The sequence below is a fragment of the Urocitellus parryii genome, chromosome 11 (genome assembly GCF_045843805.1).
Source record: "Urocitellus parryii isolate mUroPar1 chromosome 11, mUroPar1.hap1, whole genome shotgun sequence".
NCBI classification, from domain to species: domain Eukaryota; kingdom Metazoa; phylum Chordata; class Mammalia; order Rodentia; family Sciuridae; genus Urocitellus; species Urocitellus parryii.
In genome coordinates, this window is record NC_135541.1 from 312084 (window position 1) to 337156 (window position 25073).

The following is a 25073-nucleotide window of genomic DNA, read 5'->3' on the forward strand; positions in this document are numbered from 1 at the left end:
GCCGGAAACGCGGGCTGGTGCGTGGAATCCGGATTGGACAGGTGGCCACCAATCAGAGTGCACAGGAAGGGCAAGGAGGCGGGGCGAGGAGGGGCGGGGCCGCGCTCGCCACACCTGCCCAACCGCAGGTTAGGAGAGGTGAGGCCGCCTCGTAACTGGTGAGAACTGGCGCGGGGGAGGCGGGGCGAGCGAGGAGCCGGCTCCCCAGCCGCTCCGCGCCGCGCCCCGCCGCGCAGATCTGCGGCCCTGGTCAACCCTCCCCGCCATCCGGATTCTGCCGCGCCCTAAGTCCCGCAGCAGGAGCAGAGACCCGCCAGCCCGGTGCCCGCTAGACTGCTAGGTGAGACTTGCAGGCGGTCAGCCGGGCCCGCATGCCAGGCTTGGAGTGCCAGAGGGGACGTGCTGATGGACGTCCAGCCTGCCCTCCTGCCGCGCCCTGCCTTCCCCGGGGGAGGCTCAGAGGTACTTCAGGGAACTGGCCGGCTGCCGGCTCCCGGCTGCACAGACACGGCCCTTCCTGTTCCCGCCCCTCCGGGGACAGCGCTGAGAGGCCCCTGGCAGTCCTTCCGCTGGCTCGGGTTCTGGGCAGGAAGGCTAGACCCCGAAAGACATTGGGTGGCCAAGAAGGAACCCCTGGAGTCTTGGAGGCATCTGCTCAGTGAACAGCACTAGGCCCTGAGAGAGGGGAGGACCTGAGGCCCAGGCTCTGCAGCCCTCCACCCCTGAAGACACTGTGAGCCCGTCTGCTCGGGCTCCACCCTTACCAAGCAGGCAGCCCAACCCGTGGAACCTGCTGGTTCTCCTCCCGCACTGGCTCACAGGAGGCTGGGGCAGCCTGGGCCTGGGAAGGGCAGAGAGTGCAGAGTGTTTTCCTGAGAGCTCAAGGACTTTGTGAGTGAAGACAGAACCTGTGTGGAGATCCAGCTGTCCTGTCCTGTCGGGCTCTCAGGTAGGGAGGCCAGACAGGGCTCCCAGCATCAAGGGGCACAGGAACCTCCAGCCCCTAGTGGGGTGAGTGTTCATCCTGGACATAGGTGAGACGCAGTCAGGTACCCAGAGCCCATTAAGCACTCCTACAGGTTTGCCATGAGCCCCAGGCCCTTGGGGCACCCAGGAAGGTGGGTGCTGGGGTGATTGGAGGCAGACCAAGGTGTGGGCACTGGGATGTCTGTGGAGTGACCTCAGAGACACAAGCAGAATCCAGAGCCTGTTCCCACCTTGAGAACTTGATCCTGGACCATTTCCAGAATGTTCCCTGGACTGTTCCTTTGGGGAGGGCCTGTGGCAGTCTTCTGAATGTGGTAAGACCTTTAGCCGAGCCACCCTTCTGTATGGAATGTGTGTAGGTCCAACGGCAGGAGGAAAGATGGGTGTCCACCTGTGCAGCAGATGCTGGCCCCACAGCCTGTACCCTGGCCTTAGAGTACAGCCACAAGCAAGGAAGAGAAGTCTGCCCAGCCACCCTCCCACCTGCTCTGGCGCTCCTATCTCTGTCTTCCACAGTGTCTGTCTCCTCGTCTACTGTGTCAGAAGTGCCTACTGTCTCAGAGTCCGTGTTTCTATTAGGATCTAAACCCCTCATCAGAATGTTGCCTTCACAGGGGGCTTCAGGTGCAACCATGCTGAGGTAGCGCCTGTCTCTCAGAAGGATTTCCCCACTGTGAAACAGGGATTTTAGGGAAAGAAATCAAAACAAATAAGCAGGAAGCCTTGACAGAGGGGCCTGCTGCAAACAGGAGGCAGCTGGGGGTCCTCAGGTCAGGGGCTGACCTGAGTCAGTGGCATGAATGACAAGGAGGAGCCAGGCCCAAGTCTGTGGGTATGAGGTCTGTGAGAGAGCCTGTGGCTCCGGGGAGGGGGCACTCAGCGTAAGAGAATGGGGCTTCGTCAGGGGCAGACAGTGGCAGGACCCCAGCTATTTCAACTGTTCCTCCATCTTCCCACCTCCCTGAAATAAATGAGCTACAGAGAGAGCTGACCCAGCAGAGGACCCACAAGCTCTGTGTGGAACTGTTTTAGTTTGTGTTAGAAAATGGATGGCTTGGAGGCGGAGTTCAACCTGAAGCTTGTGCTGGTCAGCTTCCAGCAATGTCTCAGCGAGGAGGAAGAAGTACTGCTGGACCACTACATCGCCGGCTGGAAGGGGCTGGTCAGGTGCGTGCACAGGGCACCTTCCTACAGAGGTCCCCAAGATAGCAGCTTTCCCTGATGGAATCCACTTGCCAGGGCACAGAGCAGGCATGCTGGTGGGCTGTTCTCTGCCAGTCTTCTCACCCCTGCCTCTGGGCCAACATGTGCCCACAGTCTGAGGGTGGTGTCCCTGGGAACAGGTTGGGTACTCTGGGTTTGGGTGAGACCACAAGTTCTGTCTTTGCTGCACAGGTTTCTGAATAGCCTAGGCACCATCTTCTCCTTCATCTCAAAGGATGTGGTCTCCAAGCTGCAGATTATGGAGCGTCTACGCAGCAGCCCCCAACATGAGCACTACATGAGCCTGCAGTCCATGGTGGCCTACGAGGTGGGCAATAAGCTGGTGGACCTCGATCGCCGCTCCCGCCACCCAACCTCAGGCTGCCGGACCTTGCTGCGCCTGCACCGCGCTCTGCGCTGGCTACAACTGTTCCTGGAGAGCCTGCGCACCAGCCCCGAGGACGCGCGCACCTCCGCACTCTGTACCGACTCCTACAATGCCTCTCTGGCCGCCTACCACCCCTGGATTGTGCGCCAGGCAGTCACCGTGGCCTTCTGCACCCTGCCCACACGCAAGATCTTCCTTGAGGCCATGAACGTGGGGTCCCCGGAGCAGGCTGTGGAGATGCTGGGCGAAGCCCTGCCCTTCATCGAGCGTGTGTACGAAGTCTCCCAGAAAGTCTATGCAGAACACTCCCTGTTGGACTTGCCATAGTGGCCACTCCCAGGCTGGGTGGGCTTCCCCTGCTGGAGAGCTGGACTTGGGCAGCCAGGGCCCATGCACTCCACAACAAAGCTTTCTGGGTGCCACCCTTACCCCTGCAGGCTGAGCTTATTGAGAGCCATCAGCTGACAGGAAGGCAGGCAGCTGGCTAGGAGAGGTGGCACAAGCCCTCCTCTTGGCCCAGAATGAGACCCTCCTCAGTTACAAGAATGCTCAGTCGAGCCTCACTGAGGCGTGGAGACTGGAGGTGGTGGGGGCGCATAATCCTGCATGAGCAACAGCCTGGTGACTGCCCTACTGCTATGTGTGGATTCTATGAAATGGTGTGAGGACACAGGTCCCTGGGCACCAAGGCTCTGTGCTGCTCCGGCCAGTATGCCCAGCCCACACGTATACTTCCCATGCTTGTCCTAGGCCAGGCCTCGGACACAGCAGGCCAAGCTGCCCGAGTCCTCTCCATACCCTGGCTGGCTATCCCGAGGCAGAATGAGAACCTTGGGCAGGGTCTGGGTACTGAGGACTCTCCCAGGCCTTTACCTGCCTCCTGTTAGCCTGTCTGCCTGCTGAGCAAACCAGAGCCTTCATGTCCTTGGCACTGGCACCTGGAAACTAAAGTCTTGAGCAGAAAGACCTTCCCAGCTATCTAAATAGCTCCTGCAAGGAGGGCTTGAGCTCCCCCGAGGGACCCAGCAGGCTGTCTCCTGCAGAGATACCATTGCAGGCCACCCCTGCATGGCCCAACACCACTGGGTGGAGCCAGGCATACCCTCTGCCCCTGCTCTGCTGCCTTTCCCCACAGTGCTCAGGAGATGGGGGGTGCCCAGACTAGGAGGGGGCTGGACCCCCTTAACTAGCTGACAGTTATCAGATGGCCACACCATCCAGCCATCATGCAATGCTTAGGGGCCTAGTCACTCCCACTGCTCTTCACCAACCCACAGGGACAGTGTTCTCAGGGCAGCAGATGTGCCTTAATGCAGCTTCCAGGGTGTGCTTGGCCCTTTGGAAAGTGATATGTGTGATACCGTCCAACATAATAAACAATGCTCATGGGACTAGTTATGGCATTCCACGGTGGGGTGTTGGGTACTCCAGGTGCCTGGTTACTTTGGGGATGACCATGGAGGTAATCTGCAAGAGCATGGAGGAGCCTGACTCCAGACAGGCCTTAGGCATGTGCTCCCAACCCCAAGAACTCAAAAGGCTTTTTTGACCATGAGCACACAAGGCATGCCCAGGGCAGAAGCCGGCTCTGTGATGCTGCTTGTGCTTGCTCTGAGGGCTTTATCTCGGTTCCTCACCATGAAGACCAAATCATCCCCATTTTACAGGGAGAAATCTGACACCCAGGGTCACCTACACGAGAGGCTGGGTAGGAAGGACAGGCCTGAAGCTACACAGGTTGGAAGAGAAAGGTCTTCCCAGGCCAAGGCCAAATGTAGGTGGGGACTGCTCTCTGCCAAGACAGCCAGCTGGACAGGAAGAGGATGCACATTGGGCATGGTCCTCTTGGCACTCCCCACAAGGTCAGGGTCCACTTGGGACTAGCCAGAGAGCAAGGCTGCAGGTGCATTGTGTGTGTGGTGCCCACGTGTGCACTCTGGGCCCCTTGCCATGCAACAGTGAAGAGGCACTGGCCGGCTCCACCTCCCATAAGTCTGTGCTGGGCCCAGTGGAGCCCAGTCTCCCCCAGCTCCTCCCAGTGCTCCTCCCAAGGGCTTCGCAGACTCGGGCTGAGAAGAGGCCCAGGGTGCCTACAGCTGTTTCAGCCCATTTGGTTATGACTTTTCCTCCCTCATTTGCATGAATCTGTCCCCAGAGGGGGTACCTACATATCAGTCAAGGTGAGAGTACCTGGGCCAGGAGTTAGCTGAGTGGGGCATAGTAGGAATAGGGTTCTCACAGCTTGCAGGGAACAGGCCAGATCCTCAAGGGATCCGTCCTGCTCCTGGACAGCCTCCACCCCAAGACCCATTTCACACCCCAGTGGTATGGCAGAGGACTGGCCGTCTCCCAGCTGGTCTGTAGGCCTGGCAAGGCCATCCCTGCAGCCTCCTAACTACGGACAGTGCTGCTTGAATTGGAAGCCAGGACTCCCAGAGCTAGAGAGAACCCCCCAGGATATGGCACCTCTTGCCTCTCTCCCAGTCACTTGAGACCCCAGGGCCCTAGACACCTCCTCTCTTCTAGTCTGGCAGGTGGCTCCAGGAATGGGGGTGATGAGGGTCTTGGTATAAGCAGGATACAGGCCTCGGCTGTCTGCCAGGTCACCATTGGCCAGAGAGCCCAGTGGTGATGTCTCGGTAAGTTCAGGAGCACAAACCTTCAAGGCCTGGATCACGGCATTCCTGGGGGGCCCTGGAGGATTGGCAGGTGGGCGTGGTGCTGGTTTTGCTAAACAAATCAAACAAATCTTTTACCTCCCCCTGGGCTTTACATCTGGGGCTCCTGTCTGGCACACCCATTTGTCCTTGCTGGAAGTAACTGCCTACCATGCCAGGCCTGGCTGTGCTAGGCCTCCTCCTGGCAGCTCTCCTGGGCCTGGGGACAGGGACCTCCTTGTGCCTGTCACGGCAACTCAGGATGGAAGGAGACTACATGCTGGGTGGGCTTTTTCCCCTGGGCTCAGATGAGGAGGCCGGCCTCCGCCACAGGACACGGCCCAGCGGCATTGTGTGCACCAGGTATGAAGGCGGGCAGCTGGGGCAGAGGGAGGGTGTGTGCCCAGGTCTGTGGTGCTCCCAGGAAGGGATGAGGTGCAGCCACCTGCAGCCCTGTGTGGCTTCAGGTTCTCATCCCTTGGCCTGTTCCTGGCGATGGCCGTGAAGATGGCTGTGGAGGAGATCAACAACAGTTCTACCCTGCTGCCCGGGCTGCACCTGGGCTATGACCTCTTCGACACATGCTCAGAGCCCATGGTCACTATGAAGCCCAGCCTCATGTTCCTGGCAGAGGCAGGCAATAGCAGCATTGCTGCCTACTGCAACTACACGCAGTACCAGCCCCGCGTGCTGGCAGTCATCGGGCCCCATTCGTCAGAGCTGGCCCTCATCACGGGCAAGTTCTTCAGCTTCTTCCTCATGCCACAGGTGGGCCTGCCGCTCCTGTGTCCCCCATGGGCCCTGCCTGAGGGAGCCCTCACGCCAAGGGTCTCTCGGTCACCACAGGTCAGTTACGGGGCCAGCATGGACCGACTGAGCAACCGAGACGCGTTCCCGTCCTTCTTCCGCACGGTGCCCAGTGACCGGGTGCAGCTGGAGGCCGTAGTCAAGCTGCTGCAGAAATTTGAGTGGAACTGGGTGGCTGCCTTGGGCAGTGACGATGAGTATGGCCGGGAGGGCCTGAGCATCTTCTCAGGCTTGGCCAACGCACAGAACATCTGCATTGCACACGAGGGCCTGGTGCCACCCCTTGGCGCTGACACCCTGAAGCTGGATAAGGTGCTGGACGTGCTGCGCCAGGTGAACCAGAGCAATGTGCAGGTGGTGGTGCTGTTTGCTTCCGCCCGGGCTGCCCACGCCCTTTTGCTCTACAGTATCCACCACAACCTCTCGCCAAAGGTGTGGGTGGCCAGTGAGGCCTGGCTGACCTCAGACTTGGTCATGACACTGCCTGGCATTGCCCGGGTGGGCACTGTGCTTGGCTTTCTGCAGCAGGGTGTCCAGCTACCCGAATTCTCCCAGTATGTGGAGATGCAACTAGCGTTGGCCTCTGACCCAGCCTTCTGTGCCTCTCTGGATGATAAAGCAGACCTGGAGGAGCACGTGGTAGGGCCACGCTGCCCCCAGTGTGACCACATTACCCTGCGGAACCTGTCGACAGGGCTGCTGCAGAACCTGTCGGCTGGGCAGCTGCACCACCAGATTTTCACCACCTATGCAGCTGTGTACAGTGTGGCTCAGGCCCTCCACAACACGCTGCAGTGCAGCCCCACGAGCTGCCCTGCACGAGAGCCTGTGCGACCCTGGCAGGTGAGGATAGGGCTCCAGGGTTCAGTGCTGGCCCCTTACTGGACAGGGCCAACACCCCTCTTAGCTGGAGGTAGCTGATGGGTCAGCCCCGCTTCCCTACCCCATCCCCCAGCTCCTGGAGAACATGTACAACATGAGCTTCCGTGCTCGAGGCCTGGCACTGCAGTTCGACTCCCAGGGGAACGTGGACATGGAGTACGACCTGAAGATGTGGGTGTGGCAGAAGCCGACACCCAGGCTGCACACTGTGGGCACCTTCAATGGCAGCCTTTGGCTCCAGCCCTCACAGATGCACTGGCACATGCCAGGCAACCAGGTGAGCACGAAGCACCCGGGTCCCCACCACAGTGGTGCCCCAGGGCCAGGCCGGTCTCGGGAACGGGGAATCTCTGGGTCTCAAGGTGCCCGTGGGTGGAGCCAGACACTGCATCCCCACACCCAGGTGCCTGCATCCCAGTGCTCTCGGCAGTGTGAAGAGGGCCAAGTCCGCCGCGTGAAGGGCTTCCACTCCTGCTGCTACGACTGCGTGGACTGCAAGGCAGGCAACTACCGGCAGAGCCCAGGTGAGCTGCCCTGGTGAGGTCTGCGCGGCTCAGAGCCTGGGGAGAGTCCTGAAAGCCCCGGCTCCATGGCAGGGCCAGGCTGGGGAGCCTGTGATCCCAGTACCAGCCCCCAGCACCCTCTCTCCTACCCTCCCACAGATGACTTCGTCTGCACCCCATGTGGCCAGGACCAGTGGTCCCCAGAGCGGAGTACGCGCTGTTTTCCCCGCAGGCCCAGATTCCTGGCATGGGGGGAGCCAACTGTGCTCCTGCTGCTCCTGCTGCTCAGCCTGGTGCTGGGCCTGACACTGGCTGCTCTAGGTCTCTTTGTCTGCCACTGGGACAGCCCACTGGTTCAGGCCTCAGGTGGGCCACTGGCCTGTTTTGGCCTGGCTTGCCTGGGACTCGTCTGCCTCAGTGTCCTCCTGTTTCCAGGCCGGCCAGGCCCAGCCAGCTGCCTTGCCCAGCAGCCACTGGCACAGCTCCCACTCACTGGCTGCCTGAGCACACTCTTCCTAAAGGCAGCAGAGACCTTTGTGGAATCAGAACTGCCACCAAATTGGGCGACCCGGCTGCATGGCTGCCTGCGGGGTCCCTGGGCCTGGCTGGTGGTGCTTCTGGCCATACTGACAGAAGCAGTGCTGTGTGCCTGGTACCTGGTGGCTTTCACACCAGAGGTGATGACAGACTGGAGGGTGCTGCCCACCGAGGCACTGGTGCACTGCCACATGCGCTCCTGGGTCAGCCTGGGCCTGGTGCACATCACCAACGCCTCGCTGGCCTTCCTCTGCTTTCTGGGCACCTTCCTGGTGCAGAGCCAGCCTGGCCGCTACAACCACGCCCGCGGCCTCACCTTTGCCATGCTAGCCTACTTCATCACCTGGGTCTCCTTCGTGCCCCTCCTGACCAATGTGCAGGTGGTCTACCAGCCTGCTGTGCAGATGGGTGCCATCCTCCTCTGTGCCCTGGGCATCCTAGCTGCCTTCCACCTACCAAAATGCTACCTGCTCCTGTGGTGGCCCAGGCTCAACACCCCTGAGTTCTTCCTGGGGGCAGGTCCTGGGGATGCCAGGGACAGGGGCAGGAGTGGGAGTAGGGAGGGGCCTCAGGGAAACGAGGGACCCTTAACCCCACACCCTCATACCTAGTGACTCCAGCCCTAGTAGAGGTACCCCCAAACCCAGCAGCCCCCCAGACTGTGCCCCCACAAAGACCCTCAAGCTCTGGATTCTGACCCCAAGTGTCTGCAAACCTTGAGCCCACTGTGATGCCGAGGCCTGTACCAAGTGGGAGAGGAACTGTGACCCCACCCCAGGGTATCAGATGCAAGCCTTTGTCTTGACTCTGCCAACCAAGGTCTGACCAGGAGGCTTGGGCCCACCATCCTGGGAGGTGGTCCACAGAGGGTGCCTTAAGACCTGCAGCCACACCGTGAACTCTGCAAAGCCCTTTCCAGTCACCAGTAGCCAGGTAGCATATTGCTCACCTGGCTGCATCCAGCCTGGGGCCTCCACCTAGCCCCCTGCAGGTGTTAAAGGAGTGGAAGGTGGGCAGGAGCACATGACCAGGGCAGGAAGGGAGGGCCAGCAGGGCAGAGGGCTGCTCAGGGAAGAGAGGGCCTCCTTTCTCCTTGGCCTACCCAGGCCAGCACCATGGACAGAGCCCAGGCAGAGGTGGGGGTCAGCACCATGGCCAGCGCTGGCCACTGGGACCCCTGAAGCCAGGAGCCAGCACCAAGGACAGAAAACTGCGGCCAGGACCCCTGCTGCCATCCATCACCAGGGACAGAGCCTCACAGACAGAGGAGCCGGAGGACAGCAGCTGTCCAGGACCTCGGGTCAGAGACCAGGGACAGCTCCAGGCTGGGCCCTGCATCCTGCCGAAACCCAGCCAGTGAAGGGACATGGCTCACACACAAGTCCCATAAAATTAAATGCTTTTTAGTGTTTAAAATAGCATTTACACAGAAGCAGCTCTACATGAACTAGACGCGGGACTGACACAGTATCTACAGCGCAGTGAGCAGGGCCGGGCGTGCCCGAAAAGACAGTGGCACAACGGCCCCAAGGGAGTCACGGAGCGCAGGGTGCCCCCTGACCTGCCCCCCACCATCCACCACACGCTTCCAGGCTCAGCCTGTGCTCCCCTCCTCTCTGGGTCCCAGGAGGGCAGGGGAATAGGCAGCCACCCCCAGCTGGGCAGGGAGGGGGACAGCTGACTAGCCATTCCCCCAGAGTGGGCAGGCTGGCAATAAATAAATAAGTTAGACCCCACTCTGGGCAGCCAGAGGGGTCTGGGGGCTCTAATCCTGCCACTCGAGGTCCCCACCAGGGCTGACAGGTGAGGCCTGTGCACTGTGTGAGGAAGGCTTCAGGCCCACCTTCACGTGGCTCTGGAAGTGGGAGCAACATGAAGCCAAAGAGGGCATCCTCATCCCCAAGGGGGGTCAGAGGGTCCCTGAGGCTCAGGCCAAGGACAGAGATGGTCTCCCCAAAAGGCTCTGCAGATACAAGCCGCTCTACCGCAGGAAATGCCAGATCACAGCAATGGGCTGACCTCGGCCCTCGCCTCCAGCCTGCTCCCACGACCCCTGGCCAGCCTCCACCACGTAGGCCCACAGAGCTCCTGTTGTAGGGGCCACTGTTCCCCCCATGGGCAGGGTTGAAGGCACAGGCGGCCAGTTACATGATGTCTACAAAAAACTCACAGGGGTTCCCCATGGCCTTCTGGAAGGACTGGCGACTGCCTGTCAACTCTGGGGGGACGGCAGCCAGCTCCCGGACAGGTGGCCCACCAGGTGGCCCGCCCACCACTGCATAGGCCTTGGTCAGGGGGTGTAGTGGGGGGAGCCCTGGGGCAACGGCTGAGAGCTGGCTGTGGGGGCTGCTGCCCCGGCTGAGCTGGCTGACTGGTCGCTCCCGCCTGCCAGTGCCGCCCGACCCACTCAGCACCGTGTGGTCTGACTCGCTGCCACTGCCCCTGGCTCCAGCTGCCCGGCGCTCCTCCTCTCGGCCCAGGGCCCGACGGCTGCTCCGGGTGGACCCGCTGCTTTTGCTCCCTAGGGGTGAGAAGGGAGAGAAGGATGATAGGGTCAGCTAGGCCTGGCCATTTCCAGGACCCCTGGCTGCTCCCAGGCAGGCAGGCAGGCAGGGCAGGACGGGGTGGGTCTGAGCAGGTGGAATGTGAGGGACAGCCATGCAGACACAGGGCAGGGCTGGCCCCACCCCAGGAAGCAGGAGCAGCTGCAGAGGCAAGGGGGCAGTGGCTGGCAACAGGGGCACAAGCCAGTGTGGTACCCACACCTCACCCCAGTGCTCAGACCAAAGGCTGGTCTCCAGCCGAGTGATGGAGGCACCAGCAGAGACCTGTGTCCTGGCCGACGTGTCAGCACTCCTGGGCTCCCACCCGGAGACCTCTGTCCACCCAGTCCCAGGGCCCTGGACAGCTAATTGGCTCAGCCCCTCTCCTGGGCTCCCAGGAAGTGGTGGGAACCTGAGGACACAGGCTGGCTGGGGACACGCTGAGAGGGACGCCGGGGGGGACCCTGGCTTACCGGCCCCGAGGGTCCACTCCGCTAGTCCTTCAGTCTAAGGCTTGCTCAGCACAAAGCAAGGGATACATGAGTCACACACCAGCCGGGCACTCACACCCGCCACCAGCGAGGCCTGACCAGAGCTGGGTAGGGCTGGATGGCTGCAAGGGCCTGTCCAGGGTTCATGGATACCCAATAGCTTCCCCTTGGGCACTGCCACCCTCTGGCCCGCCTCACGTTTCCCATCCTTCTCTGGGTCCCCTGGGCTGGCTACCTGCAACTCTCCCAGACCCTGCAAGCATGGCCGTGGGCCTCACTGTATTCCATGTGGCCTCACACATCTGCTCTAGCAAGCCAACTCCCTGGGGACTCCCGTGTCCTCTGGGCCCTGGGGCAGGGTCTTCTGAGGCACTGTCTCCTGGCTGAACTGCAGGCTCCACAGGAGACACGGTCTGTCCTCTCCTGTGTCCCAGGGTCTGATGCCTGGAGCCACCCCCACCCCTGCACCTGTCACACCACCTCCTAGCCTCCTGTCGGCCACACCTGGAGCACCAGCCCCCACCCCGCCAGGTGCCCGAGGTCCCCTATGGGACTCGACCCTGTCCCCCAACACTGACTCAGTTAGGAGCCTGCCCCTGGCAGGCACACAGCGGGAGTGCAAGGGCAGCAGCAGGGCAGCGAGCCGGGGCGGGGCAGGGCAGGGCGGGGCGGGGCCTGAGCGCTCACCTTCACTCTGCTGGCTGCCAGCACTGCCACTGCCGTAGCCAAAGCCAGGGTCCTGGTAGGCAGGCGGAAAGCAGGGCGGGGGCCCTGGGTACTGGTAGGGGTAGCCCTGACCCAGGGGCCAGGGTGCTGCCGGGTGGGGCAGCGGGGCCAGGGTGTCCTGATCGGAGGCTCCACTGGAGCCACTGTTGAGGGTCAGGGCTGCGAGATCTGGCAGGAGAGAGGGGGTGGGTGAGGGTGGCACAGGGCCGTGGGGTGAGCCCACCACGCAGCCTCACTCACTGCTGCACAGGTCCCCGAAGACGTAGTAGCACTGCTCAGAGAAGGTGACCTTATTGACCGTGTGCCGCAGGAAGCCGTGCTTCAGCATGCCGCTGGCGTACTTCCTGGCCTCTCGCCGCTCCTTGAAGCCCTCCACGTGGGTGTACAGCCAGTCCACCACATCCGCCCCTGGCCCCACGCCCGCTGCGTCAGGCCAGGTCACTCTGGGCCGGCCACCCACCCTGCAGAGGAGCAGACTCAGCCCCCTGCCCCCACCGCCAGTTAGGTGTACTCAGTAGGGACTCACCAATGACGGCGTTGGCAATGGTGATCTTGAGCCACATTCGGTCCCGGATCTCCAGCCCCGAGTCCGGCAGCTGCATGACCCGGACGACGGCACTCATGTCACTCTTCACCGTCAGGGGCGCCTCCTCCAGCTCTGCGGGACACAGCTCCCTCAGCCACGGGCAGGCATAAATGGCAGGAGCAGGGGGTGGGCAGGGGCCAGGTGGGGGCCTTTATCTGAGCCCTTGAACACCTCTCTGCAGGTTCTGGGGCCAGACCTGGGCAAGGCCTCCTGCCCCACAAACCAGAACCAGGCACCAGACAGCCTCTTCCCTTCCCCAAGGCCACCTCCCTGCAAGCTCAGGGCATTAGTCGTGTTACTGGCGGAGAAAGCAGAGGGCCACACACTCCCCCACCCTCACAGGCAAGGCCCGGGAAGGGCCCGAGGCAGCACGAGCAGGGGCTCCAGGCTGGGAGGCCCTGCCCTTCCGCCTTGGATTCCCACCGGGCTCTAGGGAGCTGCCACTCACGCGGGGCGCCGGGCACAGAACTGGTTAGTGAGGAGGAGCTGGTGCGGGAGACAGCGCTGGAGCAGGGGCTCGCACCGTAGCGGGGCAGGGCGCCGGTCAGCGCTGCCGTGTGGGACAGCCAGGCAGCAGGGTCGATGGGCCGCACCGGGTCAGCTGACGGCCACCGTGGGGCAGCAGACGATGGGTGATGGGCAGATGGGCGAGGTCGGGAGGGCAGGGCACAGGGAAGAGGAGAGAGGCCCTTCAGGCTGGCTCTGGCTCTGGCGCCCCCGCCCCGCCCCCGCCCCCGCCCCCGTGGGGCCACTCACCCCTCGGGATGGTGAAGTAGCTGCGGGGGGTCGGGTCCCAGCACTTGGCCACTGTGAGGCTGATGGGCCTGCGGGCAGGTGGTCACGTGGGTGAGGCCCGCACCCCCTCCCGCCTGCATGCCCCTCGCCCCGTGGAAACGCCCCTCACCCCGTCTGGGACACGAGCTCCCGCAGCACCCGCACAGCGTCGTCATTGCTCATGTTCTCGAAGTTGACGTCATTCACCTGCGGGGCTTGGGCATTAGGGTAGCGCGGCGGGGCCACCCAACCCGGCCCAGCCCCCAGCCCCAGGCCCGCACCTGCAGCAGCATGTCGCCGGGTTCGATGCGGCCGTCCGCGGCCACGGCCCCGCCCTTCATGATGGAGCCGATGTAGATGCCCCCGTCGCCCCGGTCGTTGCTCTGGCCCACGATGCTGATGCCCAGGAAGTGGTGCCGCTCTGTGGGAGGGGCCGTGAGCAGCTGGCCGCCCCGCCCGCCCCCCCAGCCCGGCGCCAAGCCTCACCCATGTTGAGCGTGACGGTGATGATGTTCAGGGACATGGTGGAGTCGGTGATGCTGCTGAAGGAGGAGGCCTGTGGAGGGACCTGGTGAGCCGCTGCAGTAGCCGCGCCCCCCACCGGCTGCCCACCACCTACCCGGTCCGTCTGCCGCAGGCGCTGCTTCCGCCGCCGACGCTTGTGCTTCCTAATAAGCCGGGAAGAGGTGCTCTGCTCCGTGGAGCTGCTCAGCCTGGTGGCAGGGTCAGAGGTCACGGGTCGGCAGCGGGTTCAGCTCCCGGCACGTGCGCCCAGGCCCTGCGCTTATGGCCTGTGCCTGAGCAAACACGGGGCAGGAGCTCCGCAGCCAGCCAGCCGGACACTGCTGCCCACGCCCCTGCCCACCGGCTGGTGTTGTCCTCCTCGTCCGAATCAATGAAGCTGCTGGATTCCAGCTCGCTGCTCAACACTGTGGACGCGCTGTCTGGAGGGAGCCCCAGGTCCCGACGCCGGTCTCCCCTCGGGTGCCCATTGGCCCGGGCAGCTGTGGGGGCAGCAGGGTTGAGGCTGAACACATGGCCCAGGGGTGCTGAGGCCTGAGCAGTCTGCACCTCCAGCTCCTGTAGTCTGAGCGTTGGTGAGGTGACCGGGTCGTTGGGGTCACCAGGTTTGGGGCCTGACCTCCTCTGGATGGTGCTAAGTAGGTGCTGGCAGGGCCTTGGGGGTCCTGGGGGTTTATGGCAGACAAAGCTATAGTACCTTCCTCTCGGTTTCGCCGTCGGGCTCTCTCCCGCCGGTGACTGACCATGGACTCCGTGCCAGTCTCATTGTCCATTCCATCACGACTGCTGGCCACATTTGGGCTGTGCGGACAAGAAGGGGGTGGGACAGGGCAGGCCAGGCCACCAGTGCCTCAGATATTTTCCAGATCCTCCCCTGCACCAGGTGAGCCCCTGACCCCCCAACCCATGTGTGCCCTGCCCCTGTGACAGCTCCTTCCCTCTGGGAAGGTGGTCCTTGGGCAGCAGGTACGCGAGTAGCAGGGCTTGGCCCAACCAGAATCCTTACTGGAAGGAGGGTGGCCGGGAGTCCCCAATGCCACCTGTGCGCTCGAGGGGTGGGGGAAGGTCAGTGTGGCAGTCAGTTCCCTGGGACCCTGCATCTGAATGAGCACCCTCAGCTAGGACCAACTGTGGAGGGAGAGCGGCGGCTCAGGACACCCTCCCTCTTCTTGACCAGGGTACCCAGGACATGAGGGCCAGGCCCTCCACCCTCCCTCACCCCGCCCCACACCTGCCTTCTCCCCCCAGGGAAAGCACCAGCCCCCACCATGGACACTGCCCCTGCTGATCACCCCCAGGAGCCTCCAACAGACCATCCAGGGGCTCACCCAGGAGACCACGCGACCGTTGAAGCAGGGCAGCCTGGCGTTGTCGTCCAAGATCTCCTCCTTCACCACCCTGCTGGCAGACGAGGCCATGAGACCCCACCCCAGGCCCAATACAGAGACTGGGGTGCCTGTCACACCACAGATGCCATCTCTGGGTGCCCTACCCAGCAGATTCTACTCTTATGGAGTCTTGTTATCCTCCATTGGTCCCAACCCCCCAACACTGGGGACAGTGGCTATTGACAGTTCACAGAGTCAGGCCAGGGTTCCCTTGTACCCCCAGGTCACACTGCCAGCCCGGGGCAGGCAAGGGGTTAGGAGGGTGAGGCTCCTGAGAGAGGGCCTGGCTCCCCAGCTCCCTGCCCTTCCCTGGCCCCATCTCAGACACCTCCCCAGGGTGATGCTGGTTCAGCTCCAGGCCCACCTATAGCCCTGCACCCTGTCCTGGGTCCCCAGATGCCCACCCAGCAGCCTCTCACCACGGCCACGTGGCACTCAGGGGCCCCGTTGGCTCTTGCACACCCCTCACCCCAAACCCATGTGTACCACACAGCTCTGCCTTATGACCATTCCAGAATCAGCCTCCCATCAGCCGACACCCTGCACTCCAGTCCTGCCTGCAGCCACTGCCCCCTACTGGTCCCCAGGGTCTCCCAGAGGGACCCTTTCTCTCCAGCTTCCATGGGGTCTGGGCCACATGATGTGGTCTCACCCTGCTCACTGCTGCACCCCTAGCACAGAGCAGAGCTGGGTGCACAGCTGGCCTCAGCAAGGTGCAGGGACGGCCAGGCCTATTACAGACTGGGGTGGCAGAGAAGGCACACAGGCCTAAAGGCAGTCTGCTGCTCTCCTGGGTCGTCCACTCAGCCAGGGAGACAAAACAGACCCATGTGCACTAGACCAGCTCCAACTCTCAGGGGTCCACGGTCTCCCACAACTGAGGACCAGAATAATCAGGGACAGAACTGACCAGATGCTGGCTATACCCATTAACCAATGCCCAGCCCTGTCTTAATGCTGCCCCCCTGGGCTGAGGGCACCCAAGGAGTCTGCAGAGAGAGTGCAAACAGGGAGACCAAATGACCTGGGGTCAGGGCTCACAGGGCAAGGGTAGCTGGGAAGGGGCTGCGGCCCAGACACCCAGAATGCAGCCTCCAGGGCCCAGCTATCCCAGCACCTGGCACTCCGCTCTGCCAAGCACAGTGGGATTTTCCACACCCAAGACTCTGCCTAACAGAGAAACAGGAGCCGGGAGAAAAGGCTGGGCCTGGACGTGCACCTGGCAGGAAGCAGCCTCCTGGCCTGGTGGGCCTAATGCCAGACAGGGCCACCCCTGCCTGCCACTCCAAGTCCAATGGCCCCAGGACACCTCCACCCAGCTTGCCCCAGGCGGCAGCAGGTGGCAGGAGGCCCCTGAGGAACTGGCCACCCCCTGACCTACCCAGGAAGCAAGGCCTAGCCTACCCACCCACTGAGATGAGGCCCCAGGCCTAGGGCAGAGTGGCTGGTAGATAGGACCAGCCTAGGAGGGAAGGGTACACCCCTCTGTGGTCCTGCTACTGCCGCCAGGTGCCTCCTAGGGCCCCATGCCAATGAGGTGTACACCCAGTGGACAGAGTCATTTCTTAGGATCTCAGTATCCATGTCTCTACTCATTGGCCACACCCTGCAGAACTGGGCCAACCTTCGAGAGAGGCTGCAATCCCATCCCTGGCTGGCCAGGAGGTCTCCAGAGAAGCTCTTGGCCCTGGGGCGGCTGAGGGTGGGACAGGGGAGCCCTTGAGGGCCCTGGGGCTCCACCCACTGCCACCGATGGTCCTTGGGAACCTATCCATAGCAGACCCCAGCCAGAGTCCCCACCTTAGCCCAGCGATGGCCCCAGTGGGCCTAGCAGCTTCTCCCTGCCACACCCAAGTCCCAGCCCTCTCTGACTCACCCCTGGGAACAGGAGCAACCCCAGCACCACCTCAGGCAGGCTGCTGGTCCCCTACAGGCCCACTCCTCTCCCGGCCGCCCCAGCCAGGGCCCCCAGAGGAGCAGGGCCCCTCAGGTATGGCTCTTTTTTTTTCCCATTGTCTAATCTTGCTTTATTATTTTAGCTGTTGGGGACTCCAGCCCATTTTCCCTGGTAGCATCAGATTCAGGCAGGGAACCTTTTCCCTGGGAACCTTTTCCCTTGGCGCTCAAACCACCGAGCCAGGCTGCGGTTCTGGGGATGGATGCAGACACTGCGTCGAGCCAGGTGAAGCACGAAAGCCTGGAGATGACAGTCCCCATCAGCCTCCTGCAGTTCCACCCGAATGACCTTCCTCAGTAGCTTTCTGGAGAGTGGCTGTCTGTAGAGCTGAGTACAGCAGGTAGTGCTGGGTGGCAGTAGCAATGCTTCCTGGCTTTGCCTAGTTCTGTTGCAGGAATGTCAGCTTGTCGGTAGGGGTCTGGACTTCCAGACTCAGCCCCTGGCTTACCGGGAGACATCAGACTCGAGAACAAAATTACATCTCTTTTGTTCTATTTGAATTCCAGCCTCTTTCCACTGTGGGCCTAGAGAAACATTACCCACTTGCCGCCTGGCTCAGTAATACACACTTTTCCAACCCCTACACCTTCTGCCTCCCATCCAAGCACTGTAGCCCCGACTGTATCTCCTTCCTATCCTTCTTTCCCAATCCCACACCTAGGCCTTCCTCCTCTCCTCCCTCCCCCAAAGCCACACTCCTGCCCTTCCTCATCTAGTGCTTTCCAGAATGCTGGCAACTGCCTAGGGTAGGGCAGGGAGGGGGACAGGCTGTTGGGTCAGTGGCCCGGGTCCTTGCAAAGCGTCCCACTCACTTCTGATCTTGGGATCTCCACCCTCAAGTCTTGCACTGCATTTGAAACATAAACTGAGTCATAACCCATTAACCCAGGCCTTATCTGGATGTTTCAGGGTGTTTTCTAGTCTTCTGATTAGGGGACAGTCATCCTCTAAGGGGTAGGTTTTTGGGATAGAGTCACACCTCCTCTGAGCACTGTTTCTGTTATAGGACTGCTTCAACAGGAAAGATGTCAGCTCCCAGAGTAGGGACTAGTTCCCCTTCAGGCTGAAAGCCTGACCTCTCCTTCTGCCAGGCTGAGGTGTGAAGGCCCCTCCCTGGAGTTTGTCTCAGGGCTCTCCAGGTCTTCTGACAGTATCTGGTGAGGTGTAGGCCCAGGACTCGACACAGCATTCCACATCTGAAGGGATCTCTGATGTAGACATTGTTAAGAAATAGCTTAAGAGCTTTGTTGCTTTCTTCAAAGAGATGACCTAGAGGTGGCTCGTCTTGAATCTTTGGTACCAGAGACCTTGGGATCCCTCTCACTCCCAGTCTGGACTTGTGCCCCAAAGCTTGGGTGTAGCCACTGAAGAACTTCCGAGGAACTCCCCCAAGATCCCCGTCATCTTGTCATAACCTTCTTCATCAGCTGGTTGCCTGTCATACACTTTGTGATCTTTCCTGGACTTGTCAATTCCAGAGAACTTCGGAAGGCAGAAAACAAAGTCTAGGTGTACACCCGTCTCTCCCCTTTGGCTTTTCCAAAGATCAGGCCAAGTCTGCTGTCCGAAGGGGCAGCCCAGGCTGAAAGTCACTGGTCCCAGCTAGAAACTGGGCTATCTTTGTAACTTAACACCCTGGTGTCCTTCCTAATGTCGAGGTTAGTCCCTAACTAAAAGCAGGCTAACAAAGAAGTCCTCTGCTTTGGGAGTCGTCTCACCACGTTGGGAGTTAGTGGAGCCCAGGTTGACTTGAGCAACACAATAAAATGGGATGGCAGGGAGCAGTGGAAGTATCAATAACAGCTAGGTGGGTTGACGCTAAGAATATCTAAAATTGGGATGAGCCTGGAGAAGCCAGGTTGGGGGACTAACTACAGGAAAGGCCTCCAGCCCACATCAGTCTCCTGAGGCAGGTCACATGAAGAGGCAGCTTCTGAGGAATCACCCCTCCTCTGTCAGCCTGCTTCCTACAACCCTGGCTTACAGTGTTTTAGGTTCATTCCCAGGAAGGGAAGACTCTTCAGACACCCAGCAGAGTTCTGGCTAGGGGAAGGTGGTGACCAAGAGATGGGGCTGTGGGAACACATCAGCATGGGGATGAGGTGGACAGGGAGATCGGGCCAGGATTATGTGCTTCTCTCCACATAAGACTACTGACAGTGAAGGGAGTTTTTTTTTTTCTTTTTTCTTTTTCTTTTTTGGTGGTGGGGGCACAGGAAAGCAGTCACTTTTGATAGTAACAGGAAGCCTGACTTGATAGGGGCCCCTTAGGCATGGGGGCGCGGGATGATATGGAAAAGCACCCCACCAGGGAGGAAGATCCTGTCGGTATGTAAATAGGTGTGGAGAGGGGCTCCCAGTCCGAATGATGGCATCGAATGGTGGCAGCGGCGGCAGAGTCAGGAAGGCAGTATGGTGGGCTTCGCTTTAAATTTTTCATGCACCGGCTGTCTGGGCAGCGGTGGCAGGGGTGCGGCAGAGGAGGCCACGACCTGAGCGATGGGGAGCAGGGCCCAGGCCGCTCGACAGACAGCCCATCGGGCTCCAGCTTCTGCTCTCGGGGTGCGCAGAGCTCCGCTCCCTGCGCCACATTCGCAGCCAGGGGAAAAAGTAGAAACAGCCCCAGTAGATCTCCTCCTCCGCCTCCAGCGCCACCTCGTATCTCCTCAATCCCGACAGGTCCTGGAGGGGGGCTGAGGGGTCGGCGCAGCCTAAACTCTCAGGTATGGCTCTTGCCCACGTGGCAGCTCTTCCCAGGGCCCAGCAGCTCCGCTCCCCCAGCCCTCCCACTCTATACAACCCAAGTCCTGTCTTCTACCTGGATGTGGTGCCCTAGGGCGGGGGCCGGGCAGATGTGAGAGTGAGTGTGTGAGGCTGCCCACAGAGGCCAGCACAACCTCCCAGGAGCACAACAGGGTCAGGACTAGTGAGAAGCAGAAGTTACCGCCATACTTCGATACCCTAGACTGCTTGTGAACCTGGCCTCTCAGGTGGCAATGGCCTCAGCTGTCCTGCTGACCCCTGGGCAGCCACCCAGAGCACCCCAACCTAGAATTCCTAAGGAAATCCTGGTTAACCTCAAACTTGTGGCTGCTGGGTTCTGCCTGCCGCCCTTTGACCCACCCCAGGGAGGAGTCTGCGCTCAGGCAGCCTTCTCAGAGCCTGGCACCGACTGGCCAAGAAGGACCACAGACTCTCAGAGACCACAGCAAACCCTAGGCCAGCCTCCCCAGCAGTGCGGCTCCAGTGCACCTCCTCCCCCACAGAAGGAGCTGAAGGGGCAGTGCAGAGCCATCCTGAGCCCTCCCTCGAGGAGGTCCCTGTGGGTTCCTGTGAGTCAGGGTCCCAACCCCCACTAGGCCTTGGGGTGCACCAGGCCCTGATCCCAGGCCTGTGGTCTCACCAGCCACAGGCTCCCACGCTTAGCTGTGAATCCCTGGGCTGCTGGCTCTTGCACCTGCCCGGCAGGCAGCACTTCCCCAGGCTGAAGCCACATAGGCCCAAATGTCCCCACAGCTGGCCAATGTGCCACAACTACCCAGACTTTTAACACCACGGAGCCACAAGAGGTACAGAGAGGCCAAGTCACTGATTCCAGATGGCTCAGCTGAGGAGAGCAGAGGAAGAGGTGCTCAGACGTTCTGGGTCCTCTGGGCCATGAGGCACCATCAGAACACTTGTGCCCATAGACTTGTGACCATAGAACCAAGGGCTCCCAGCCCTTATCCTTGCCAGGACCATCCCCAGTCTCTGGGCCTGGGTCACATACCCTCACTCCTCTGCCTGGATGCCTACCCTGCACTTCCAATCATCAGACCCAACACCGGGCACTTCTGTGGGACCCAACAGAGGCCTTGCCCCTAAGTCCTGGGTCATCGGAGTGGGAGTACCCTTACCTGATGGGCCAAAGATACCAGGTGGGGAGTGCAGCCCAGCCCAGGGGAGGCTCTGCTCCTTACTTGTGGCCAAATGTGGTCAGTGGAAGCTCAAGGAACCCAGGACTAGCCCACAGGGGACTAGGGTTGAGGCAGGAAACCCAGACTTATCAGGGTACTCCTCATAGTAGCCAGTCTGGGTCCAGCCCTGGCAACACTGCCCAGCACAGTCAGTACCTGCCTTCTCACCCCCCAAACCAAACTAGATTCACTTGACATTTAGATAAGCTTCCAGCCCAGTGCTCATTCATGCTAGAGTGTGAGTGACTGGCCAGCCCTTCCCATCTGAAATTTATTCCACAGAATAAATGATTCTATAGACTAAGTGGAGCTTGGAGCTCTGCAGGTAGAACTCGGAGGAGGGAAGCAGCTGATGGAAGTCCTCCTCCGGGCTCCTGAGACCACCAGACTATCAGCCAAGAGGCAAGGAAGAAAGAAGGTGAGCCCACATGTCTGCTTGCTCACTGCCATGCCAGCCCAGCCTTGACCTTTGACCTTCCCTCTGCCACCCCACTCTCGTGGATACCTGAGGTCCCCAGGCTGTGCCTCTAAGCTCTCTGCCTTCTCTCTACACCCACCCATAGCCACTCCCCAGCCTGCCCAAACACCCCCAGGGCTGTCCTCAGCCCTGGTTCCCACCCCACAGAGAACAGCATGCCCTGATTCAAGACCCCAATCAGCCACCCCTCCTCCGTGAGGGCAGAGGCTCTGCCACTGCTGTGTGGTGGCAGCCCCCAGGGAGCCAGGACTGCGTGGGTCCCTGAGAGATGCACCCCAAGTGGCTCTAGATGGCCCCTAGGGGTAGGACACCCTCCTCACCACACTCTTCCTGGGAGCATGAGTTTACACAGAGGAGCATTTGTGACTTTGACTTTAGTTAAATTAATAAACTAAGTTCAAAACCCAAGCGTCCTTTCTTCCATCCCATTTCAAAGCCAGGGAGGCCTAGGCTCCGAGGAGTTCCAGGAGAGTGAGAGGGCGCCCAGCCAGAGGAGGCGGGCCAGGCTTGAGCACCCCAGGCCCTGACCTCAGGCAGCAGGAGCACCCACGCTGGGCGCTGGGGACGGCCAAGGACGCACCCTCCCCTCAGCTTCTCCTACTTCTCCTGGGTTGGGAGGACAAGAGAGTCCAAAAAGACTCTCAGCCCCCCGCCCCCAGAGTCACGGAGTGGCCCAGGCTTGACCTGACCTGGGTCTGCCCAGGGACTGTGCAACCACAGAATCCAGGAAATGGCCTCAATGTCAAAGTCCCAAGACATGGCCATACACAAGGACACTGCTTGCCTGAGGGCACCAGGCACACCTGCTAGGCCCACAGGGCCTCAGTTAGTCCTCCCCCCTTAGCAATGCGGAGGGGAGACTCAGGTTTCTGTGGCTGAGCCTGGTCAGGCCCTACTGGACAGCCACCTCCTGCTCCCAGTCCCAGAGGCCCAATTCAGCACAAGTGGGAAGTCCCTTCTCCCAGGAAGGCCACCACAGCACTCCTGCTCCAAGATGCCCAAGTCAGCAGACAGCCTGGGCTTCTCCCAGGAATGCAAGGAGGGACCAAGACCCAGCATCCAGGAACCTCAGGGAAGGGTGGGTGGCTCCAATCTCTGAACTGTCCAGGTGCCTTGGAAAAGGCAGCCAGGAGGAGCCTGCCCTGACTCCAGAAACTTCTGCAAGTCCCAGCAGACTGCTTGGGGTCCCCACTGCACCCACCCCGCATTCCCAATCCCAACTGGGGGTGTTCACTGGGTGACCTGTCCCACCCAACTCCTCGAGGCTTGACCCTCCCCTGACCCCAGCCTCCATGAAGCACAACCCCCCAGATCTGCCCTCAGCCCTGGTTCCCACCCCACAGAGAACAGCATGCCCTGAGCCCGACCAGGATCAAAAGAAGGGGGCTTAGGTTTGGGATGGACTGTCAGGGCACAGGGGACCAGCTGGACTGCCCTCAGGAAGCCAGGGTCCCCCACCTGCCCATCATTCGGAGGTCTCCGGCCCCCGCTGGCAGTCAGGGCCCCAGGGTCCCAATTTTGGCAGACAGATAGGTGCACACACCAACAAGGGCCACTAAGGTGTCGGAGCAGACCCTGGCCCTGTACACACCCTGCGCGGGGGCGCAGCTGGGCCGGCCGCGGGCGCCCAGGATCGCTGACAGCCCAGACCCCGAGCCCTGCCCCACACAGACAGGTGCCCTCCCGCGCCCGCCCAGGCCGCGCGGCCCACTGACCCGAAGTCCTGATCCATGGACTTGAAAAAGAATTTGTAGGCGTGCACCGGCCGGTTGCTGAGCACGTTCTTGAAATCGGCCAGCGTGACGCGCTCGGGGGCCACGGGCAGCTTGACCAGGTACGGCGTCTCCTCCTCGTCCATGTGGTAGATGATCTTGGTCTCCGCCATGGCGCGGCGGCGGCGCGAGCCCGCGCGGCGCTCAGGGCCCGGCCCGCGGCTCGGACACGGGGCGCGCTCCCCGCCCGCCGGCCCGCGCCCCGCCCGGCCGCGCCGAGGCCCCCGCGCGCCCCCGGTTCCCGCCCGCGCTCCGGTCGCTGCCCCGCGGCCCGCGGCCGCCCATCCGCCGCCGGCCCGGGAGCGAGCGCGACGGACGCAGCACGAAGGGCCGCTGCTGCCCGCCGCCCCCTCGGGCCGCGCCGTTCCAGGACCGCCGGCCGCCCCGAGCGCGCGGCCCGCGGGGGCGCCCGAGAGCCGGCTGACGTCACCGGCCGCCCGCGGCGGGGCGGGCGGGGCTGCGCACGCGCGGGGCGGCGGGGCTGCGCGCGGGCGGGGCGCGGCGTGCGCGCGGGGCGGGAGGAGGGCTCTGGATGCACGCCCGCGCTAGCTCCCGGCTCGCTCGCCCCGGCGCCGCCCGCCCGGCCCCACTCTGCGCTCGGGCCCGGGGTCCCCGGCCTGGCGCGCGGGGCGCCCCCAACACGTGCGCCGGCCTCAGTTCCGGCTCAGTCCTGGAGTCGGGGTACCCGGACAGACTGACGCGCCCGGGGTAGAGGCGGAGGGACTCCCAGGAAGCCCCGCCCCCACCTGCGCGTCGCGTCCCCAGCTGTCAAAGGGAGGCCCCTCCCCCCGGCCAAGGCCCGCCCCCCCCATCGGAGATGCACGGGGACCAGGGGAAGCGTCCACCCTCTCCCGAGGATGCACGGGTCCTGGGTGCCCAGAGTTCGGAGGCGTCCGGTCACTCTGGCGGCCTGTGAGGTGCACCGCAGGAAGCTGAAGATACTTGTGTCATACACCGAGCCAGCAGCACTCGGTTACTCTGCTCCTGGCATTAGCCCCAAACGCCGCCCACTTCCGGATCCCATGGGTGCTCCAGGAAACTCTGGCAAAGTGAATGCTTGCCCGCGCGGGTGGAGAACTCGCGTGGCCATGGGTGTGCACAGAGGTGTCCAGGTGTGGTGCTCTGGCAGCTGCTGAGCCAGAAGAAGTTTGTCCTGTGTAGATTGGGCCAGCCAGAGGTCCTCTGCAGGGCAAGGAGGACCCAGTACACCCCCCAGGCGGTGCAGGGTCCAGCCATTTGCTGCTCTGCTGGCCTGGAGGCTTTCCCTGCCCCCACTCCAGGAGAAAGATTCCAGGCCACTAGAAGGAGTCCCAGGCTGGCCAGAATGGGGGCAATCCTAGGATGCAGTAGGAATGATGGGGGAAGGCCTGTGTCAAACCCCTTGTGACCTGGGACTCTCCCATCTGCCTGGTGGTGGTCATCCCAGGCCCTGGACCAACACGAAGAAAGACCCCCACTACTGCCTGGAAGACCCAGAAGTTGGACAGAAGTCCCCAGTATAGCCTAGGCCAAGTGTCCTGGCCCCTGTAACTTCAGCTTTGATGGGTAGGACTAGCAGGATTCTGCCATCCTGGGCACCACCTTCCCATCACCTGGAGGCAGGCCTCTCCCTTCAGGCCTTAGTTTCCCCAGCGGTAACCTGAAGAAACAGGCAGGATGGCCTTGGATGATCTGACCCTGAAAGGTCTCTGCTGGTGCCCAAGGAAAGAGGAAACCAGTCCCTGCCTTGAGAGCCCCGTAGGGGGACACAAACAGCTGTGGGTTGAGTCAGGGACTGGGGCTGGCTGCCCTCTAGCTCCCAACATTTAGCCCCAGTTGTAGAAGAGGACAGTACCCAGAGGCCTGAGGCTGATGCGGACACTGGGGCCCCACTGGGTGAGTGTGTGGCCAGAGCCTGAGCCCCTGCAGGAAGGGCT

At 61.8% G+C, this 25073-nt stretch overlaps 3 protein-coding genes and 1 pseudogene across 10 annotated transcripts; 2 read left to right on the top strand and 2 right to left on the bottom strand.

The window, feature by feature from the left end:
- Positions 1 to 68: 68 nt before the first annotated feature.
- On the top strand, positions 69 to 3969 carry Cptp (ceramide-1-phosphate transfer protein). 6 transcript variants are annotated; one of them, XM_026414922.2, is made up of 3 exons: positions 69 to 340; positions 1347 to 2154; positions 2383 to 3968. In XM_026414922.2, exons 2-3 carry the CDS (start codon positions 2033 to 2035, stop codon positions 2903 to 2905), a joined length of 645 nt encoding a protein of 214 aa, XP_026270707.2. In that variant the 5' UTR covers positions 69 to 340; positions 1347 to 2032; the 3' UTR covers positions 2906 to 3968. The 6 variants fall into 6 exon arrangements, with proteins under 6 accessions (XP_026270707.2, XP_026270710.2, XP_026270708.2 ...); XM_026414925.2 differs by having other exon boundaries at positions 1969 to 2154; XM_026414923.2 differs by having other exon boundaries at positions 2020 to 2154.
- A 121-nt stretch (positions 3970 to 4090) lies between these two features.
- Tas1r3 (taste 1 receptor member 3) lies at positions 4091 to 8575 on the top strand. Its single transcript, XM_026414899.2, has 5 exons — positions 4091 to 5598; positions 5703 to 6003; positions 6082 to 6885; positions 6998 to 7448; positions 7587 to 8575. Exons 1-5 carry the CDS (start codon positions 5408 to 5410, stop codon positions 8573 to 8575), a joined length of 2736 nt encoding a protein of 911 aa, XP_026270684.2. The 5' UTR covers positions 4091 to 5407.
- Positions 8576 to 9351: 776 nt separating this feature from the next.
- Dvl1 (dishevelled segment polarity protein 1) lies at positions 9352 to 23337 on the bottom strand. Of its 2 annotated transcripts, none has more exons than XM_026414834.2 (15): positions 23101 to 23337; positions 14935 to 15004; positions 14613 to 14734; positions 14304 to 14407; positions 13950 to 14088; positions 13704 to 13797; positions 13571 to 13640; positions 13366 to 13505; positions 13215 to 13291; positions 13067 to 13134; positions 12834 to 12911; positions 12251 to 12382; positions 11965 to 12132; positions 11686 to 11892; positions 9352 to 10485 (listed from the first exon to the last, which is right to left on the bottom strand). In XM_026414834.2, the coding sequence occupies exons 1-15, from the start codon at positions 23268 to 23270 to the stop codon at positions 10109 to 10111; spliced, it is 2016 nt and encodes a 671-aa protein (XP_026270619.1). In that variant the 5' UTR covers positions 23271 to 23337; the 3' UTR covers positions 9352 to 10108. The 2 variants fall into 2 exon arrangements, with proteins under 2 accessions (XP_026270619.1, XP_026270618.1); XM_026414833.2 differs by having other exon boundaries at positions 12759 to 12911.
- On the bottom strand, positions 17025 to 22144 carry LOC113201223 (C-C motif chemokine 27 pseudogene; annotated as a pseudogene). Its single transcript, XR_013344453.1, has 3 exons — positions 22075 to 22144; positions 20848 to 20905; positions 17025 to 17336 (listed from the first exon to the last, which is right to left on the bottom strand). The product of XR_013344453.1 is annotated as a C-C motif chemokine 27 pseudogene (transcript).
- Positions 23338 to 25073: the final 1736 nt, after the last annotated feature.

Bases quoted from the DNA above. Each gene is read 5' to 3' on its own strand.
- Cptp (XM_026414922.2), top strand. From the start codon at position 2,033: ATGGATGGCTTGGAGGCGGAGTTCAACCTGAAGCTTGTGCTGGTCAGC. The intron at 2,155-2,382 runs GTGCGTGCACAG...TTTGCTGCACAG, and splicing joins GGCTGGAAGGGGCTGGTCAG to GTTTCTGAATAGCCTAGGCA.
- Dvl1 (XM_026414833.2), bottom strand. From the start codon at position 23,270: ATGGCGGAGACCAAGATCATCTACCACATGGACGAGGAGGAGACGCCG. The intron at 12,383-12,758 runs GTGAGTGGCAGC...TGTGTCCCGCAG, and splicing joins TTCTGTGCCCGGCGCCCCGC to AGCTGGAGGAGGCGCCCCTG. The intron at 12,133-12,250 runs GTGAGTCCCTAC...GCGTGGGGCCAG, and splicing joins CATTGCCAACGCCGTCATTG to GGGCGGATGTGGTGGACTGG.
- Tas1r3 (XM_026414899.2), top strand. From the start codon at position 5,408: ATGCCAGGCCTGGCTGTGCTAGGCCTCCTCCTGGCAGCTCTCCTGGGC. The intron at 5,599-5,702 runs GTATGAAGGCGG...GTGTGGCTTCAG, and splicing joins AGCGGCATTGTGTGCACCAG to GTTCTCATCCCTTGGCCTGT. The intron at 7,449-7,586 runs GTGAGCTGCCCT...ACCCTCCCACAG, and splicing joins CAACTACCGGCAGAGCCCAG to ATGACTTCGTCTGCACCCCA.